Here is a 20,313-nt window from a genome sequence, read left to right as displayed (position 1 = left end):
TTAAGTGATTTATTTGAGCGTTAGTGTCGAGTGGCATTTTTACCAGCGATGATTTTGTTTGTTGTGCTGTTGTTGACAAGTTCCGCGCGGTTGTCGTTGACGGCAAACGGGTTTAGGTTTCCTGGTGAAATTTACTCGCCCCCGGAAGTGTATATCGATAGGATAAGCAGCTTCGACAAGTGGTCAGATTATTTCGCCAAAGTGCCTCCTCGCAATCAGAAGTTAGTGTTCCGCGCAGAATATGGTAGGTTTTGTGATTTTGGTTCTTGTTGACTAGAATGTAGAGTAAACAAAAATATGATCTTTGACTATATTCAACGAGTCAACGATTTACATATTTGAAGATGCTAATTTTAAATAACAGACTAAAGTGGTAATTTTTTTAATTAGCATCTTCAAAAATATGATTTTAAGAAAACTGGCTGCTTTGAAGTTCCCCAAGTGTGGTGTGATTGGTATTTACTGCAAACATATTTATAATATCAAACATTGAGCATGAAATTAAAATGTTTCGGAACATGGCGACATTGTTGAGATATTTATCAAACTAAATCTAACAAAGACGTGTTAAGGTAAATCCTTGCAGAGTCCAAATCTGGTCGCCGTGACCCGTCATGAAATGATGACTAACTAATAGCGAATTTGTTTATAATCCAGGTTGGAACCAGTTCCAACCCGTGTGAACCCGAGCTTATTGTAAGTGTGAACCCGAGTCAGGTTACACAAATAAACGTTCACACGGACGTTTGATGAAAAACAAGCAGACCCAATATTATTACCCGATCCAGGTTGAAACGGAATCAAAAACAAATTCACTAGAAGTCTACACTAGACAACACTTCTAGATAGAGCTGGAAGTAGGGCGTAACAACTTGTGTAAACAATTACTTCTTTCGATGATTTCTAGAAAGTCAGGGCTCGTCAACGCAAATCAACATCACCAGCGTGCTTCAACTTTTTAGAAATCATCGAGAGAAGTCATTGTTTTCAAAAGCTGTTACACCCTAATTTCAGCCCTATGTAGGCTTTTACTATCATTTCAAGAAGTTGCTCTTCAATTTAGTATGTTTTGTGGGAGTAGCAGAAGTAGTTACATTTGTTGTTAAATTTTAAGTGATTTAGCCTATTTACTGTTCATCTTTGAAATAAGTTTCTGTGGAGTTCCAACTGTGTCTGCAATCTAAATTTACCCAGGACACGGACACGAAGCTGCTGCACGCCGTTTCTCTGCAATGGTCCACGATGGAAAGAAGACAAGTGCCGTACTTGCTTGTTAATGTCTTGCTTGCTGTGTTCATCCATCTGACAGATCACCGAGGGGCTCGACCATGCGTATTAGGATTGGTAATATAGGTAGAATTTACTACAATTTACACGCTGTATTGGTAAATGTGATCGGTGATACTGCTGCTTTGCACGAAATTTTAAACATTATGGGCCCTCAATCTAAGTTATTTTGTAGGGTTTGCTATATTTCTCGTGACGATTTCAGGAATGAAAATTTTGGAGATTGTTTTCTTCATAGAATACCGGAATCTATTCAAACTTATTTGCAATCTATTCGCGATTTCAGCAAAACTAAAAGTCAATGTGGACTGGTTGATCAACTGCTGAAAATATGAATTATCGCGTATTTCTATTGTTCATTACATGCCAAGTGAAATTCGAGAACGTAATTTTATTTGAATAGCTTGTTTAACCAGGTCTTAAACAATCGTCACGTCGATCATAGCTTGTTATGATTGCCTGAACCATGCGTAAAGAGAAAATCAAAACATTGAACGTCGCGTGAAAGTGGATCTTAATGAAGGCCTACGTACTCTTTCGTAGCTTTTAGTTTTTGGATACGTAAGATCGTCGGTTGCAGTGGCTTGCTTACTGAGCAGAAAAACGCGGTCCCAGATGCTTTCATATTAAAAATGTACGGTAAGATCGCTTGTTTATCGTGTATGTTGTAAAACACTTTTCGTTGTTGTCGGTGCTGGGTTTGAATAGTTATAAAAACTTGAGTAACGCTATGATATGAGAGGCTCGGTGGCCTTAGAGCAACCGGTTTTGTTTACTGAGCAGAACATCATGAGTCTAATCTCAAGCCCATCCACATTCAAGATTCGTCAATCGTTCTATTTGTTAACATGACTACATGGTAATAACAGCAACTCGATGATTAAAAAGGAGCTCGTCTGCCTAGCGGCAAACGTTTTTGCTTACTGAGCAGAAGACCGTGGGTTCAATCCCAAGCTCCTTCGCGTTATATGATTGTTAGGACATCAATTCAGCTTATCGTTTACCAAAACGAACCCTGCTGCAAACCCAACCCTCTTACCCAACATCCCTGTGATTCCTCGTGGAAGTGCAGAGGACTCCTCGGCTTCCATCAACAACATCCTTAGCAACAAAATTAAGGTATGACACCGATAATGACCATGCATCAGAACCCTAGTCTTAAGGGGGTAGTACACTTTGAACGTCCAAAAAGTAAGGCATTTTCGTTAAGTTTTTTAAGCAATAAAACACTCAGGGAGGGCAAATATGTTATAACCCATTTATTAGTCATCCTTCGAACTACAATTTGTATTTTTTTGAACTCGATTGGCGTCTCCCCGTGGCCGGTGCACCAGGTCGCGCGGGCATCCTCGCGTGGAAGTCGGAAAACGGCGTGGGAAAATACTTCTTTCCATGTGATCCTGGAACATAAATCGAACAAAAATCCTGATTAGTAATGAAATTTGGGTTAAAAATACGTATTCCGATTTTTTTTTAATTAATTTTTTCAAAAGTTGTGGCCTTAGGAAAAAAAAAGTCCATTTTTTCACTCTAAAAATGCTTACAAAATCGTGGATTAAAAATCCATTTTTGACAAAATCGAAAATGTGGGTACGTATTTCTGAGCAGAATTTAATTCTGAACAAGAAAACCTAGGCGGTATCCAAATTTGATGATAACTGGTTAGAGTTATTTCCCACGCCAATTTTAAAAACCCCGTTTTGAGATAAACGCGTTTAAAGATAAAATTGCTCTCTCAGCGCGCCAGTACATGTTTAAGGAAATCGCTTCGTTAAGCGGTAAGGAATATTCTGGCAAACTTGGATTCTTTTCTAAATTAAAGTATACATCCCAAGGAACATTTTGAGCCAAAAAAAATATTTTTTTCAAAGTGTACTCCCCCCTTAACCACTTCAAACTAGGGAACAACAAATAGAAGATTAGGAATCACATAGATGAAGACAACTAACTCATTTTTTTTCCTTGTTAAAAATCATCCTCAGTAGACAAAGCCGAGTCTTGTCACTATTAACAAGGCATAAAAAGTAACAAGGACTAAGATGTGTTCCTTGGATTACTGAAAAATCCTGTTCCCCTAGTTTGAAGTAGTCAGGACTACCCAAGCAACACACTTCCACCACAATGAGTTGCTGGAACTTGATTGTGACTGGAATCAGTTGCACACAAGTAACATCAATTTTTCAGTGACAAGTGTGCTGCTAGGGTAGGAATCGGTGGTAGATCTTACGTCCCGTAACGTACCACGAAAAGGTGATATACCCACGTTACGAGGCTAGAGACAAGTTAGGCAAACTCTAGCTAGTACAGTGCAGTGGGCGGCAAAGTGTGTGGATCCAGAAGTTCATGAAGTAAAGGTAGTACTACAAAATAGATCGACTTACTAGCGTGCGCGTGTGTTATCCCCATAGGTTCGTGGCAGCGAAGGCCATTTGCCGACACACCACCTTTCGTGAGAAACCGTTTTTGACCCGACCTGTCGACTTCGGAGTATCCCCGAAACACACGTGGTCGGAAGAGGTCACGCCCGTTAATCTACGCGACCTGGCCAAACGAAACCGTCATCGGTATCTGTCGGAACACCGAACAACCAATGCAACACGTGGTCGTGGGTACGGACGAACGAACGCACGTGCCGCGTTCCCGCGTAAGCCCGCGCTTCCGGTGAGTGAGACCAATCAGCATCGTATGATCGCATCCGCGATAGCTTCTGGGCCGAAGTAGTGCGTACGCAGCTTCGGTACCGCGCGCCGCCGTCTCCTCTTCAAGCTGCAGCGACATAAACCCTAGGTACTAGGCGCCTAATACATAGGTGACACAGTAGGAAGAAGTGTTAGTTTGTTTACTAAAATGAACTATGCCCATTTTGTTATGGCAAGTTTTGCTATAAGATATGCTCCTCGTGTTGATTAGTGAAATTCACATCACAGATTGATTAATTGCGTAGAAAATCAGTTTGGCACGGCATTTGTGACCAGCATACACCTTCCGGTCGTATGAAAGAGGTCAAAAACTGTCCAAATCCGCAAATAAAAATTTTTGGCTTGAATTTCTGTATGGCAAAATAGTGAACTTTTCGTGAACATTAACGGCAAAGAACTCACCAACACTGGGAGACCGTGAGTTCCTGCCCACCTGTCATTTCCCATCTCGCCCTAGGTAGTCAATCGTGAGTACATGAATGTAACTCATTTCTCGTTGTATCGTCCATGCGCATGAGACCAGTGATCCCACATTTTTCGTTGTTCAATCTATAGATTCATCGCAAAAAATCTTTTTAATCTGTATCTTGCTGACAAAAATCTGTATAATTTCTATATTATGGTCTTAGTGTGGATTTACGTAAATCTCCATTGAGCAAATTCATAGTTCAGATGGAGTTTGTTCAATGTTTAAAATCATGAAAAATTACTAAAATTTGCTTTCTAAAGAATTTGTCTATGTTAAAAATATGAAAAAACCTACAATCTTGATTTTTTGTAGTGTTTTAAATCTCTTCTACTGTCTGAAAATACAAAACATTAAGTACCAGTTGTACGAGACAAATCTGTTTCCGACTGAAAATTTCCTTAATGAAGTAACTATCACAATTCCCTAGAATTTGATTTATTTATGTCACAGAGTACGCAAACCTTTATCTGGACATTAGACATAACACGGAACTTTTACAGGAAGTTTAGTCGAATTGCATACAATATTCTTTATTTCTGTAATTACGTATTTTAAATATAAAAATATCCAGTTGATTCTTCGACTCACAAACTGTACCAACTACTTTGTGGGTTTTCTAAAATGGTTTGTTTACTGAGTCGACAAAATATATTTAATTAACCTTCGTATCTGTCACCATGTGACATGGTTAATAAAACAAATAGAAAGGGAAACTAATATTCCTTCCAACGATAAATCAGAACATCTGAACATCAGAAGTCCATTCGAAAGATTCCAAGTCCATCTGAAGCTAAACAACAATAATTTATTTAGTGGAAATTACGGTTTTAGCAGGATGCTCAGATTGAATTCAAGCTGCTCAAAAGGAAGAAACGATTATTGATCGGAATTAATAAATATAAAAAAAGCAATGCAAAATCTCTTGATTTGAAAAAATCTGTATATTTAAAAAAAAATCTGTAATCTGCAAATAGAGATATCTGTATAAAAATTTTGAAAAAAAATCTGTATGATTACAGATAAGTCTGTATATGTGGCATCACTGGATGAGACCGAACGAAAGTCCGTGAGAGTCTCACCGAATGGGTTAACCAGTGAAAACCCGAAGCACCCGAAGAACAGGAATGGTTAGGAGCTAGGCGCCTAATACATAGGTGACACAGTAGGAAGAAGTGTTAGTTTGTTTACTAAAATGAACTATGCCCATTTTATTATGGCAAGTTTTGCTATAAGATATGCTCCTCGTGTTTATTAGTGAAATTCACATCAAAGTTTGATTAATTGCGTAGAAAATCAATTTGGCACGGCATTTGTGACCAGCATACACCTTCCGGTCGTATGAAAGAGGTCAAAAACTGTCCAAATCCGCAAATAAAAATTTTTGGCTTGAATTTCTGTATGGCAAAATAGTGAACTTTTCGTGAACATTAACGGCAAAGAACTCACCAACACTGGGAGACCGTGAGTTCCTGCCCACCTGTCATTTCCCATCTCGGGTTAGGAGGACACACGCTGAACATACGTCTGGGAAATAGCATTGATAGTGTACACTAAAGGATAGGAAAGAGGAGAGGAAAGGGAAGGGAAGATAAAGGCTTAGGCAAGCAGACATGTAGAGAACAAACAATACACTTGTTTTATTCGAGTGGAACTTTGGTGTCGAGATGAGCTTAGGTAAAGGGCAATAATCGGATTTTTTTTTTCCTTTGGTTTTTTTTTCCGTCGATCTTGTTTTCCGTGCTGAGCACCAATGCTACCGACGTGCCAGGAAGGCAGCTCCCACACCTGGACCCTACCTATCGACCCATCAACTCATGAACCGGGGACCAACGGCTTTACTTCCCATCCGAAGGAAGGCGTGATCAGAGATGTTATGCCTCAGAACATCCCGGCGGCGCCGACTGGGATTGAACCCAGGCCTTCTGGGGTGAGAGGTAATCACGCTTACCACTACACCACCGGTGCCGTTACCAATCGGATGTTCCCCTAAATAAATACCGTTGAACACCCAATTACATGGTTTTCTTATGATAGCGTACTAGGAAAAACTCTCAGGTTTTAACGTCTTCGGGGGTTTCCATGTCGTTCCGTTCGCTTTGGTAGTTTACTGGGATGATCAGCCCGATTCTGATCTCTGGCGTCTCTCGAATCTTAACAGTTGGTACGATAGATCGTTCTGGTTAGGCCCGTGATGAAAACCCCGCTCACGTGACTTCTGTTCTGGACAAATTGTTGTTCTTGTGCACCTGTAATTTTTTGGGACTTCACGGGAAATCTTCTTGGGCGATTCTTTTCCGCAGCCAGTCAGCATTCTCCCTGTATTCGGGAAACATCGACCCAATCCTCAGGAAGGTCTCAGGCCGGGCAAACCTGCAATCTGCTGGGTGGTCTCCCTTTGGGAGTGGCACTTAAACCACCCATGTTGCGAACGGAAAGCTCGACAGGCTGGCGGGTTACAAGTGATATTAGTATGGAAAAAATGCAATACAATTTAGTGGACTTAAAAAGGAACTCAAGAGTCTGTGACATGATATTTTTTTCTCGATGTTTGGACAAGTACTAAAGCTACCGGGGGTTAAAGATTATTCAAATTTCTGGCTTTTGAACAAATGTCGATAGCTTGAAAATTTTCCTAGTCCATTTTTTGACACTATACATTGAACCAACGGGAAAGATAATTTTTACCTGAAAATTCAGATAACCTCTTCAAAAAAGAAATTCAATAAGGTTCACGTGCCGCACATAAAATGCAATGACATGGTAATGAATTCCACTTAATTGACTGAACCAGTCAACATGTCATGCTGGTTAACTGAAATCCAAGTAAGTTGTTCGTGATTTCATGGCACGAACAATTTCTCGTCGTATTCGTAATTCGAAAATGGCGATAGAAGAAAGTGCACTTTCGTCGTTGTTGGTGCCAATCGAGGGGGACGACTCTATCTACGATGCAGAAAAGATAGTGTTTTGCTGTGGGTAGCTGTGCGCACGCTGAGTAGATAGAAAGAAGATTGATGACGATTCTGAAGATTTCCTGCAAAAAGATGATGCGCGATGCAAGTAGATGCGACAAATGAAAGAAGATTTTTCGAAGATTGATTCGCTAGTGTGAGATTTGTTGAGCATCTAAGCTTGAGGTTTAGATGTGTCGCCCCCCTCGGTGCCAATTTAAAAATAAAATTTACGTGAAAATCAATTGATTTCCATGTGAATCACTCAAATGTAATCCCACCCTCAAAACACGTATTAATCATCTGAAAAGTGTGATGGAAAATATCTACGTGCCTTTTCAGGTGAATTTTATGTAACTTTTTTTTTGCAGTGTAGGCTTGGACAACTTTCAAGATCTCAATGTAAAATAGCCAGAATATTGGGTCAAGAACTTTTTTCTAAATCTCTGAAAATTTATGATAGGTCTGTGACAATTTCAAGATAAAAAAATTATATTATTAGATTCCGTCAACAGTTAACGTTTCCATATGTTGTCAACTCTTCTTGTCAGTCTTTACTCTGAGTTTTTAAAGTCAAATTCTTTACTCTCAACATTGGTCGTAAAAAAATGACTTAAGTGACTAAATTTTAAAGAATAGTGAAAAAGTCAAATTGATGAAAAGGGACTTTTTAGTGACTGACTTGAAAATAGTGACCAATTCACTAAAAAGTGACCTGCTATCAGCCCTGAAAGCAAGAAATCAACGGATATAGTAAGTTGGGGCAACTCAATATTGAGTTTTTCGTGTTTACTTAATATTGAGTACAAACTATTTAAATTTGAGTAAAAAACAAAATGTTCCCAACCAAATGTAAAGTACCTAAGAACTGATTAGCTCAAAATGTATTTCGATGTGAGTGGAAGGAAAGGGACTTTTTCAAAGAGTGTACCACAGCTGACAAGCACGTTTTAGTTCCAACACTTTTAGAGTCATGGCGATGCGTCTAAGTTCACTTTTTACCTCTACAATGATGCGAAAAAAGAATGCTTCATTCTTTCGAAGAGATTTCAGTTTCTAAAAGATAATACACAAATTTAAACAGATTTATGACATGCTTCAAAAGCTTACTAATGGGTTATATGTTATTGTCTGAAAGTTTGAAAAAGATCGGTCAACTAGGTATTTTTCTACAGCGTTTTTTCTGTGATACAATTTGATGTGGGACGCCTTTTAACCTAACGTTTGAACTCTACAAATGGAATGGAACAGGAAATGTAACATTAAATTCAGTCTTTTATTTTTAACTTCACGTACCACATAAGTACTAACTACTCGCACTCTTGCCTCTGCCACGCTTCAAACCAGTGAACCAGTAGAAGTTCCAGAAACTCTCAGATAGGTGCGACTTCAATGGTCACCGTAGCCGGAAGTACGTCAAATTACTGAACTAAATAAATACACAACTAAATGAATGGAAAACGTACTTGTTCCAGCAGTAAGACATTCCATGTTTCTTATTAAATAACTAAGCTGCTGCCTTAGCAGCACATTTGGAGGCAACTCCTATGCGACTTATTTAGGAATTGGTTTAAACCCAAATAAAAACAAATTGGGTTGTTTAACTTTTAAAAATATACCGTTTTTTATACAGAGCTTCGTTTTCTGAGCACAAAGATATTTTTATCGATTCCGTAGCTATTCACCTCGATTTTTAAATCAAAATTTAAATTTTTTAACGTTGGCACTAAATCTATTCGTTGACAGCTTCCATACAAAGTCCCTCCAAGGAGCGCTAACATGGTAATTTTTGCTAATGTAATCGTACTGATTTAAAATAGTTCCAGTGTACCAAAATTGATGAAATTTTGTATTTCGGTTCCATTTTTAATGCAGATAACGAATATGTATTTACCTCAATACCCCTAAACAACCCAATTCGCTATAAGTAAGATTGACAGCATGCTGGTGTGAGTGCGAATGTTTCACTTCTTGAACCGCTGATTATTTCGCACCTCCACTTCTGTTCTGTGGGAATGGTGAAGATGACAAAACTCACACTGACTGATAGTAATGTATCAAGCATTGGGATTCCCCAGGGCCAGTCTTGTGCTGATTGCGTGCCTGAAAAATGAGCAGAAGATTCCTCATTTCTTTGATCATAGCAAAGAAGATGATCCCAATCCACATAATATATTCACTAATTCGAAGTTGAAGTTTCATTTATCGTATGCTTGACATTGTTTTCTATCGAATAACACATTGTTTTGAAACATGTTTTCTGCGTCGTTCTAATATCTTCTCAAACTTCTGCTCTGTTTGATGAAAAAAAACTCTTTTTCCAAGCGACATAAATCATCACCCTCCTATTGGAGGAATCCCGCGGAAATTAACTTACCAACGTGTGTATTAGAACCAGTTGGAGAAAAAAAATCCTTCCCGAAAACTGGAAGCCATAAATTCACCAACCCTTTCACCTCCCCGTTTCCCGGCCTTGATTATAATTTCTTTTCAAAACTTTTTTCCTCCATTGCTCCTACTGTTTGGAATCATAAATCTTTACCACAATCGCTATAAATGAGAGTTTTTTTTCTCACTGCTTTAAAATTTGTTATCAATTTTCCAGAATTAGAACGAAAATTTGTTCACAGCTCAAATGAAGCATTTTTTTTGCGTTGGTGGGAGTTATTTCCTACACAACTGGTTGTAATTTATAGCGCTTCTTTTGAAAGGGAAAAAAAAAAGTTTTTCAATTTCAGTAATTAAGATCTATTTAGTACCGAGCAGATGTAAATGAAGATAAATTGTAATCCTGCGAAAATGCCGAGTTAGCAATTTGCATTTGAATCGCCTTCTGACGCTTGTCCGTTGACGGGAGAATCCCCTTCACCCAGACAGATCACGTACGCCACTTGACATCCATATGACAATGACGTCCGATTCACCGGCGACAGCAGCACGCTTTGGAATAGTAGGTAGGTTAGGTAGCCGGTGCCGCTGTGACCAATTATTCTTTTTTGCACCTTTTCCGATCGAAGTAGCCCGGAAGAAAGTACAATCGGTTCGGATTTCCAATCAGACTGACTGCTTTGTTTCCCTTCAGCAGTCGTCGCTCTCGTATCGAAGGGGGTTCCTCTGAAAATTGCTGACTAATGATGATGACTGGTGATTGTTGATGGGATTCATTTGCCTTATAATCGGTTCGTGTCGTCAGCTACTTCGCCACATTCTTCGCTAAGCGAAAAATAGCCCCCGCAGAAATTAAAGGTAAGTCGGTGCCAGACAGGTTGTGTTTTTTTACTGGATGTGTGTTGTTTTTGCTGCACTTTGCATGGGATTGTGCGAAAATGTGGGAAAGTAGATTAATTGCATAAAACGGGTCAACTTCAAACTGATTCAGTTTGAATTGTTTTAAATACCTACATGGCTCCTGTGTTAATGTGTTAGTGTGCATAGGTATAGTAGATGAATTAGGGTGAATCACTGTGGAACCCTTATTTCTGATGAATCTCATTACCACTTCGAACATAATGGTCTATGAAGAATTTCCATAGTTTTTTTTATCTAGTTCGTTTATTTGTAAGGCTCAATCGTGTTAGCTTTACGGAGCTGATAATTCACTGTTCTTTGTAACAAAATTCACTTAATTCTATGTCTAGTAGGAGTTGGGCCGAATACTCGCGGCTTACTCGAGGGTAGAGAGGTACATTGTCGAAGGATATGATCAGGGGAGGAGCTTGGGGGTAAGGTTTCGTTTTCTCATCAGAGCGTTGTCACCAGTATGAACGGTAGTGTGGTTCTAGACTCGGTTGGAGTTCGACCGGCTATGGTGACCAGTGGGTGACGATGAGACACATCGAGACGGGAGACAAGACAAACATAAACTAATAAAGAGATACAACAGACAAACGAATTAAATTCTTATAATAGACATTTACAGAAACACATAAATCGACTGCATACAGCAGAGATCGCGGGTACCCAACACGTCTCTGATAAAGATATAGGGTTGTCTTCGTTGGGCCTCGACGGTATTCAAAAGTCGTTATCTGGCGGCGTCATTATCCGTACATTTCCAAACGCATATCCATAGTTATTGATAGTTCTAAATGCTAACCAATGTATGTATTTGAGAAAATCTCAATGGGTAATCAACTCCGCACGCTGTGCTGGAACACATCGTAGCTAGGAGTGCCAGATACTTTTACAAAATGTCTGTTCAGAAGCTAATAAAATGTCTGTACTTGTCTGTATAAAAGTTTGAGAGCTTGCGACAGGTGTGTTATAGGGATTGATTGAAGGGTTTAACGGCTCTTTCAGTCTATTTACTGCAGCAAAAACGTTGTATTGCTTCAACTCTCCGACGTTTCGGTGATATATTTCACCATTTTCAAGGATTTCTACAATTAAGAGGATTTAGAAAATTGGATAGGTACTGTGTTGGTTGTGTGGCTTACAGAGGCTACGTTTTTTTGTTAAGTGTATGCGTGGTTTTACATAAATCCGTCTTTGATTAATTATGGCGTCCATCTACGGCTATAATACAAATTCGGTTAGATTTGATTCTTGTTGTGCTCTACTCTACACCCAACTTACTAAGCGCGTTTCCACAACTCTGTGTTTCCCTGTTACGCTAGGCTTTTTTTTTTCTCTCGCTTAGTTTTAAAAACACTACCTAAGCAACTGTGCTTTTTAAGATAAAGTTTTGCGGTCGGATAGGAAACGCGTGTGGCAATTGTGCTGCTTCTCACTTTCTGTTTGTGTGTATTTCTGAGATATTTTGTCTGTATAGTCTGTTATTGAGTTGTGGTTTGTCTGCTATTGATTGTGTTAATATTTGTGTTGTTTTTGAGAGCATGTAGAATCTCCGCATATACTACGTTCAAACTTTCTGTGTCTGTACGTTTGTTTATACTGTTTTGACTATTGTGAATGTGACACTTTTCTAATAGTGGTAATGCGTATTCTTTTTCGTGTCTATCTATAATTTTCACTTTCTCTAGATCAAAACGTGTATCCAACTGTATACACGGAAACAAATCCGATTCCATTTTCATGAATAAAAAATCATGAAATGAAAAAAACTTGACATCCCATGAAATTGTAACAATGATTCACGATTTCGTCATAGAAATTCATGATTTCATAATGCAGTGGAATCAGGAACGCTACAAGCGTTACACGTACTTGGCAAACCATGTTCATAAACCGCACTGCATAGGTATCTCTTATACGCCTTTTGTCTTCAATTTTATACAAGAATTGATAGTCTAGTGGTCAAAGTATGGGTTTAATGATCTCAAGGTTCTTGTTTCGAATCCAGTCTGATGCTTTATTTGATTATTTTTACATTTTTTGGTTAAAAGTTAAACCCATAAATTTCACTCATGATTTCAACTCGGATGATTCATGATTACGCTGCGTTACGCAAAAGTTGCTCATGATATCATAAATATTATTCATGGTAAATTTTCATAACATGAAAATACGCTGTTTTAATGGAATGATGAGTCATTTTTCTCATTTCGAATTTTTTCCCGTGTAGTTATCTCAGAGCTAGAGCTAGGTTGCAAATGCGCATTTCACATATCAACATAGTTTTCGAAATAATTACATTACATTCACATTCAATGAGAGAGAAACGAAAAACTGAAATCTCCGCGGGCCAATTGTTGTCGTTTTTAGGGTTGTTAATAGAAATTTGGAATGCCCCAAATCCACTTCAACTTTAATTCAAACGCTTAAAGTAACTTTGAAATACCAAATTTTATACGAGAAACATCCCAACGGGTTTTGGAAATTCTATGAACCATCCATGAGCATATCTTAAACGTTTCCAGAACTTTCTGAACTTTGATGTTTGACTTTGTACAGTCGCATTAATGGCCCTTCGCTCATTTTTAACTTGAAACCGACTGTTACAAATTGTTAGTATTTTTTTATTTGTGCTTTTATTTTGTGTACAGTCACGTCTCTAGAGTTAAGTGGTGTTGGATTAAATTTAGGGTTAGTAGTAGGGCTAGTAAATGTTAGTAAAAAATGTACCTATTGTCTATTAAAAATGTTATAGGCTAGTAAATGTTAGTAAAAATGTACCTAGTGTCTATTAAAAATGTTTTAGGTTAGTAGAATTAGAATTTTGTACAAAACAAGTGGGGTGAATCGCATGCAAGCCAGTGGGTACAACAACTAAATGATAGAAGAGTAGACCAGCAGGCGAAGTGGGTCAAAATTTACAAAGGTGGTGATAACAAACCTCCCCCCCCCCCAACCTCACAGACAGTAACAAAGAAGCTACAACGGGGTTGATGAGAATAAGGAGGAGCGCCATTGCTCATAAAGTTACAGGCGTTCGTGTGCACAAGAGTCATATTTTAAAGTGTCCTTCACATTGCTAAGTGAGTGGTAACCAGCGAAAAAGGGAGAAGACGGCGGATTCGTCAGGTACGCTAATGACCTATCCTACGCTTAAAAACTAACTAAATCTAGCTCACTACTAATGACTAGAAGATTAGTACGGCTTCTCTAATACCTTCCATTACCCTCACAGGACCTTTTTGTATAGTGTTAATTCGACTGAAAGTCGCCATTTTGTCTGGTGAGAAGCTCGACCAAGTGCACACGATTCGGCGTAGTAGACCTCGGTTTGCTAAGTCTAACCGCAAAGGACCAATCCAACCTCTGGGTCAGCCGCCCGTAAGGAGGCTTTTCAGGCTCGGGGGCGAGACCCCTAAACGGAGCCTTCCCCCTCTTGACACGGTCACTCTGGTATCGTCCTGGGCCGTGTCAATCTCCGTCAACGAGGGAGGACGCCTGAAAGGCTTACACAGCCACATACCATCGACAAACCATCGTGTGGTGAAACAGTAATTACCCACTGTTTTGGGAATCAGCTTGCCAGCTCGTCGTCAGCAGCAGCAGCAGCAGCAGCAGCAGCAGCAGCAGCAGCAGCGAGCGCTCGCAGGACGCCAGAATAAGCAGTTGTACGTACCGAAGAACACAGTTAATTTTATACACACCCACAAACAGAAAAATAGACTACAGAAATCTAACCTAATCCCACCAACACACCAATTTGTTAAATAAAAACCCTCAAAGTCAAAGTAAATCTTTAAATCAATAAATTCACACTACACAGTATTTCTAGTCAGGTGACCGTACGCTGCACATTTTGTCCGCGAAGTTCCTCGTGATTACCAAGTAGTAAGTCGATCCTGAGACCCAGCTCGAGGGGTCTCTTGCTACTGAACTAGCCGGGAAAAACGAACAGTTACATACTCGAACAACGCACATCACTCGATCCATCGTCGCCTTGACCAATCGCGTCAGTTTATCGGGAAATCCGTACTCGTGCATAATCTGCCATAGCTGATCTCGATCGATTGTGTCGTATGCGGATTTGAAATCGATGAACAAATGATGTGTGGGCACGTTGTATTCGCGGCATTTCTGCACAACCTGCCGAATCGCGAAAATTTGGTCCGTGGTAGCGCGGGCACCCATGAATCCTGCCTGGTATTACCCCACGAACGCTCATGCAAATGGTAACAGGCGGCGGCATAGAATTTGGGAGAGTACCTTGTACGCGGCGCTCAGCAGTGTGATCGCGCGGTAGTTGCAGCAATCCAACTTGTCGCCCTTTTTGTAGATTGGGCATACGACACCTTCCATCCACTCCTCCGGTAATATCTCATCCTCCCAAATCTTGTCAATTACCCAGTGCAGCGCTCTAGACAGTGCTTCACCACCGTATTTTAATAGCTCACTTGGTAGTTGATCTACACCAGTTGCTTTGCTGTTCTTCAGTCGACCGATCTCCTCCTCAACTTTTTGAAGATCAGGGGCCAGTAGCCTGTCGTCTTCTGCGCGTGCTCCAAGGTCTGTTGCCGTGCCACCTTCGTTTTCTGCTGCTTCACCGTTGAAGTGGTCGTCATAGTACTGCATCCACCTCTCAATCACCTCACACTCGTTCGTGTGAGAAGGTTACCGTCCAACAACTAGCACATGTCGGCTTGCGGCACGTAGCCTTTGCGCGATCTATTTAGCTTCTCGTAGAACTTCCGTGTGTCGTTTACGCGGTACAGATTTTCCATCGCCTCGCGATCTCGGTCTTCCTGCTTCCGCTTCTTCCTTCGGAAAATCGAGTTTTGTCTGTTCCGCGCTTGTCTGTATCGCTTCACATTCAATCTCGTGCGGTGTTGCAGCATTCTCGCACGTGCTGCATTCTTCACCTCTACTAATTTCTCCAGGATTGCAGTACCTAGTGCTGCTGCAGCAGTACTACATTTGGCGGAACGAATGTCCCTCCAGCCATCTTCAAGAGAAGCTGCGCCAAGCTGCTCTTCCGTGGGTAGTGCAACTTCCAGCTGCTGCGCGCAGTCCTGGGCAACTCTGGCGTCCCGTAGTTGCTCAATGTTGGGTCGCGGTGTTTGACTTCGACGGATGTTATGCACCGTCAAGAGTTTTGAGCGCATGCATACTGTAACTAGGTAGTGGTCCGAATATATGTTCGCACTGCGGTACGTGCAGACGTTGATAATGTCGGAGAAGAATTTCTCGTCGATTAGAACGTGATCGATTTGGTTTTCTGTGTATTGGTCAGGTGATCTCCAGGTGGCTTTGTGGATATCCTTGCGGGGGAAAAAGGACCTTCGAACTACCATACCCCGGGAGGCTGGAAAGTTCACGCATCGTTGGCCGTTGTCGTTAGATACGGCATGCAGGCTGTTTGGCCCGATTGCCGGTCTATACATTGCCTCCCGTCCTACCTGAGCGTTCATGTCGCCGATGACGATTTTGACGTCCCGTTGCGAACAGCCGTCGTACACCTGCTCCAGCTGCGCATAGAACGATTCTTTCTCGTCGTCGGGTCTCCCTTCGTGTGGGCAGTGCATGTTGATGATGCTGTTGTTGAAGAAACGGCCCTTAATCCTCAACTTGCACATCCTCGCGTTGATCGGCTGCCAACCAATCACGCGTTGGCGCATCTTACCCAGCACTACAAAGCCGGTTCCTAGCTCGTTGGTTGCTACAGGTTGCCACAGCTCTGGTAGAAAGTAGCCGCTCAATGCCCGCTTTTCCATACCTTTTTTCCCGTCCAGCAAAGTTCCTGCAGTGCTACGACTTCGAAGTTGCGTGGTTGAAGTTCGTCATAGATTAACCTATCGCAACCCGGGAAGCCAAGCGATTTGCAGTTCCATGTTCCGAGTTTCCAATCGTAGTCCTTATTTCGTCGCGTAGGTCTGTGCCGATTTTTTCCGATCCGTATTTCTTTCTTCGGTATTTGCAACTTTGTTTTTTCCAGGGCGGCTTGTTGGGCCTGCCCCAACCCCCTGTCTCACCGGGGGACCATCGTGCACAGCTCTGTTTAGAGTCCCACGCTGGCACTAGGACGGTAATCAGCCGCTCCTAACATGGAGAACAGACGCCGTTTTGAGCCGGACCTCCATGGTGAACAGACGCTCAGGTTTGGTGAAGCATTTCCTCTATCACCGTACTATGGTTACCGCGCCAGTGTTCGCGTCGCACCTCTTCACTTTGCTATTGCCGGACTGGCAACATTGCCCAGGCTACGCCACCCAGCTGTGTCCATGTTTCCGCTGGTAGTCTTTTGTTATCATATGACTCGGGGAGGCGTGAAGTAGGAACTTGTGAGAACCAGCGCTAGGTATTCCGCTCCTTCCAGGTTGTCAACTCACCATTTTTAAACTTTGTACAGTTGCAAAAAAGTCCATCCACGAAAAAGTCCAGTAGCGAAAAATTCCTTAAGGTTCTTTTCGAAATTTTTAGAACTCCATGAGCTCTTTTGAAATTCTTCTCAGAAGTCCTCTGGAATTGTTTTTAGAATTATTCTTGACTGTTACAATAACACCTCGGAACTGAAATTCTCTTAGAGTTTCAGAAGAATTTCCTCAGTATAATCCAAAAAATATTCCCGGAATGAGCTATAAATTATCGGTACTCCTTTGAAGTTTCCTCAAACTCTCTTTGGAATTTCACTCAAAATTTAATTTTCTCGGTATTCATTTCGGAATTATCTTGGAGCTATCTGCAGGATTCACTAGAAATTATTCGCAGAATTTTCATGGAATACTCCCCAGAAATCCTTTGGAACTGTCCTTAGAATTCAATATCTTTGAGGTTCTTCTCGGATTTTATTTAGAACTCTCCTAAGAGCTCTTTTGAAATTCAGCGCAGAGTTCCACTGGAATTATATTTAGAACTCTTCACTTTTATCTGAACACTTTGGAACTGAAATTCTTTAAGAGTTTCAGAAATTTTCCTGGATGAACTACAATTTAGCCTCGGAATTTGCTTGAAATTTTGCTTAAAAACTCTTTGGAATTTCACTCAAAATTTTCACGGTATTCTTTTCGAAATTTTCTTGGAATTATCTGCAAGATTCACTTGAAATCATTCGCAGAACTTTCATGGAATCATCCCCAGAAATCTTTTATTTTGGAACTGTCCTCAGAATTCAATAACATTGAGGTTCTTCTCGGAATTCAAGTTTAAGTTGTCCGTCCATTCACCAAAACGTTGTAGTTTTTCTACCAGAAATGTTCAATAAAACTTGCCCCTCCATTCACCAGAACTGTGCAATTTTTACATCAAGAATTTTCAATTCAGCTTGCCCCTCCAAACAGCAGATTGTTGCAAATCTTACACAATAAATTTTCAATACAAACTTGCCCTCAGGAGATTTTACACCAGAAAATTTAAATTGACCAGAACGATGCAAATTTTCTACCGTTAATGTTCAATAAAAATTGCTTCTCCAATCTTCTGATTGGTGCAAATTTCCTTTTTACATTTTCTTCCAGACATTTTCAATATAACTTGCTTCTCCTATCAGCAGAATGTTGCAGGTTTTTCACCAAATAAAGCTGCCCCTATTTTCAGATTTTTTTATCATAAATTTTCAGTAAAGCAACGTCTCTCCAATTATCAGAATGGTGCAAGTTTTACACCAGAAATTATTATTAAAGTTTGTTTTTCTATTCAGCAGAAGGATACAAATTTAAGATCAAAAATTTTACGAAAAACTTGCCCATCCGTTCACTATAACGGTGCAGATTTTCCACCAGAAATTTTCAATTTAGCTTAACTTTAAATAAAGCTTGTGCCTTCATTCACCAGACCTGTGCAAGTTTTCCACCAGAAATTTTCTGTCCATTTAATTTATCAGAGCGATGAAAATTTTGATCCAGAAATTTTCAATAAAGCATGCTCCTCCATTCACCAGAACGATGCAATAAAAATTGTCAGTGAAGTTTGTTTCACCATGCACCTTTGTGGTGCAATTTTCAGGCTTTGCCTCTTCATGCACCAGAATGGTGCAAATTATCCACCATAAATTTTCAATGAAGCTTGCATTCATCAGAACGATGCAAATTATGCACCAGAAAAATGAATGAACCTTGCTTCTACATTCACCACAGTGTTGCGAACTTTTCACCAGAAATTTTCAGTTAAATGTGCACCTCCAAATTTTTAGCGTGATTCAATTTTTCCACCAGAGTTATTCATTTATGTTACATCATAATTTTGTAAGTGTGGAAATAAAAATCTTGTTTATAAAGGGGGGGGGCGATTGCCCCACCCTGTGCACGCCAGTATCCAGAGGACTTTATGACGATCATTAATCAATTGAACGTTTTTGGAATCATTATTTGTGAACCAGCTATCTTGCAAGAATATCTCAGAGACATGACAAGATAATCATTAATCAGCCCCGTAACGTGGGTAGATCACCTTTTCGTGGTACGTTACGGGTTGTAAGATCTACCACCGATTCCTAGTCCTGACTACTTCAAACTAGGGGAAAGGATTTTTCAGTAATCAAAGGAACACATCTTAGTCCTTGTTACATGTTTATGCCTTGTTGATAGTGACAAGACTCGGCTTTGTCCACCGCGGATGATCTTGAAACAAGGAAAAATTAGTTAGTTAGTCTTCATCTATGTAATTCCTAATCTTCTATTCGTTGTTCCCTAGGTTGAAGTGATTAAGACTAGGGTTCTGATGCATGATAATTTTCGGTGTCAGTTTAATTTTGTTGCTAAGGAATCTAATTTTGACTGACAAAGGGGCGCACCTTTAGAAGATGTTTCAACAATCGAAGGGTATAAATAGCGGGACCTTTTAATTAGAGTCGGATCCTTGCGATAAATGCAAGAATGACAACTGCAAAAAAATTCGAATACTTCATCATTTCTCAATAGTGATGGAGTAATACGACATGAACAATAGATCAAATTACTGGTCGTAGTGGTGTTAGGTCCCGAACAGAGGAAAAGAAATGTCCCGAAATTGATATAATTACTTATTTTCGAAAACTTTTGTTTGAAACGAAGCTGTTCTTTGTTCAATCTTCCTGAAGAAGATGGTTTCCATACATAATCGTCAATAACTTGAGACGTCCATAAAACGTTAGCATATTTACAATTATCTCGAGAAGAAGTCAACGGCAATATTGCTGCATCTGGGCAATAATATGAACGCACCTCTGCAGAGAACCACACAAAAATCCCCCATTGATCACCTCAAAACTCTTCCCGTTCATAACTTTACTGCGACAATCCACAGAACCTGTCCTGGAAGTTGGTCATCAGTACCAGAAACACGCTTAGTACCTCGCACACGAGAAACCGGATTATCTCCCGCTCACACTCCACAGCAACGAATGAATTCGCGTACCCTGATTGGCTCAGCCGGCTATCAACTCATTTCGCACGATTCAGCCAGCCGCTGTGTCAGTTCAGTTTCATCTTTCGGTCCAGTCGGTCATCGTTATTGATCGTTTCGTTTTACTACTTCAGTGAATTGATAATCGCATCTCGTCTCATCAACCACCGGGATGATTCTCCGGATTTGGTCTGTAGGGACACTGGTTCTACTGGTTGCCCGGAATTCCATTCAACAGCGT

At 40.4% G+C, this 20,313-nt stretch overlaps 1 protein-coding gene across 1 annotated transcript in view; it reads left to right on the top strand.

Moving 5' to 3' along the window:
• Nucleotides 1-20,139: 20,139 nt before the first annotated feature.
• LOC135717610 (uncharacterized) overlaps nt 20,140-20,313 on the top strand; it is a 94,379-nt gene continuing 94,205 nt past the window's right edge. Inside the window, exon 1 of the mRNA XM_065239734.1 lies at nt 20,140-20,311. Within this exon, the coding sequence (XP_065095806.1) occupies nt 20,245-20,311 (67 nt within the window). The 5' untranslated portion in view covers nt 20,140-20,244. The remainder of the gene's footprint in view (nt 20,312-20,313) is intronic.

The sequence above is a fragment of the Ochlerotatus camptorhynchus genome, unplaced genomic scaffold (genome assembly GCF_037179485.1).
Source record: "Ochlerotatus camptorhynchus isolate MF236.1 unplaced genomic scaffold, CSIRO-AGI_Acam_v1.1 ptg000062l, whole genome shotgun sequence".
NCBI classification, from domain to species: domain Eukaryota; kingdom Metazoa; phylum Arthropoda; class Insecta; order Diptera; family Culicidae; genus Ochlerotatus; species Ochlerotatus camptorhynchus.
Note: the sequence above shows the minus strand (reverse complement) of the source record. Positions and strands in the feature narration are given on the sequence as shown.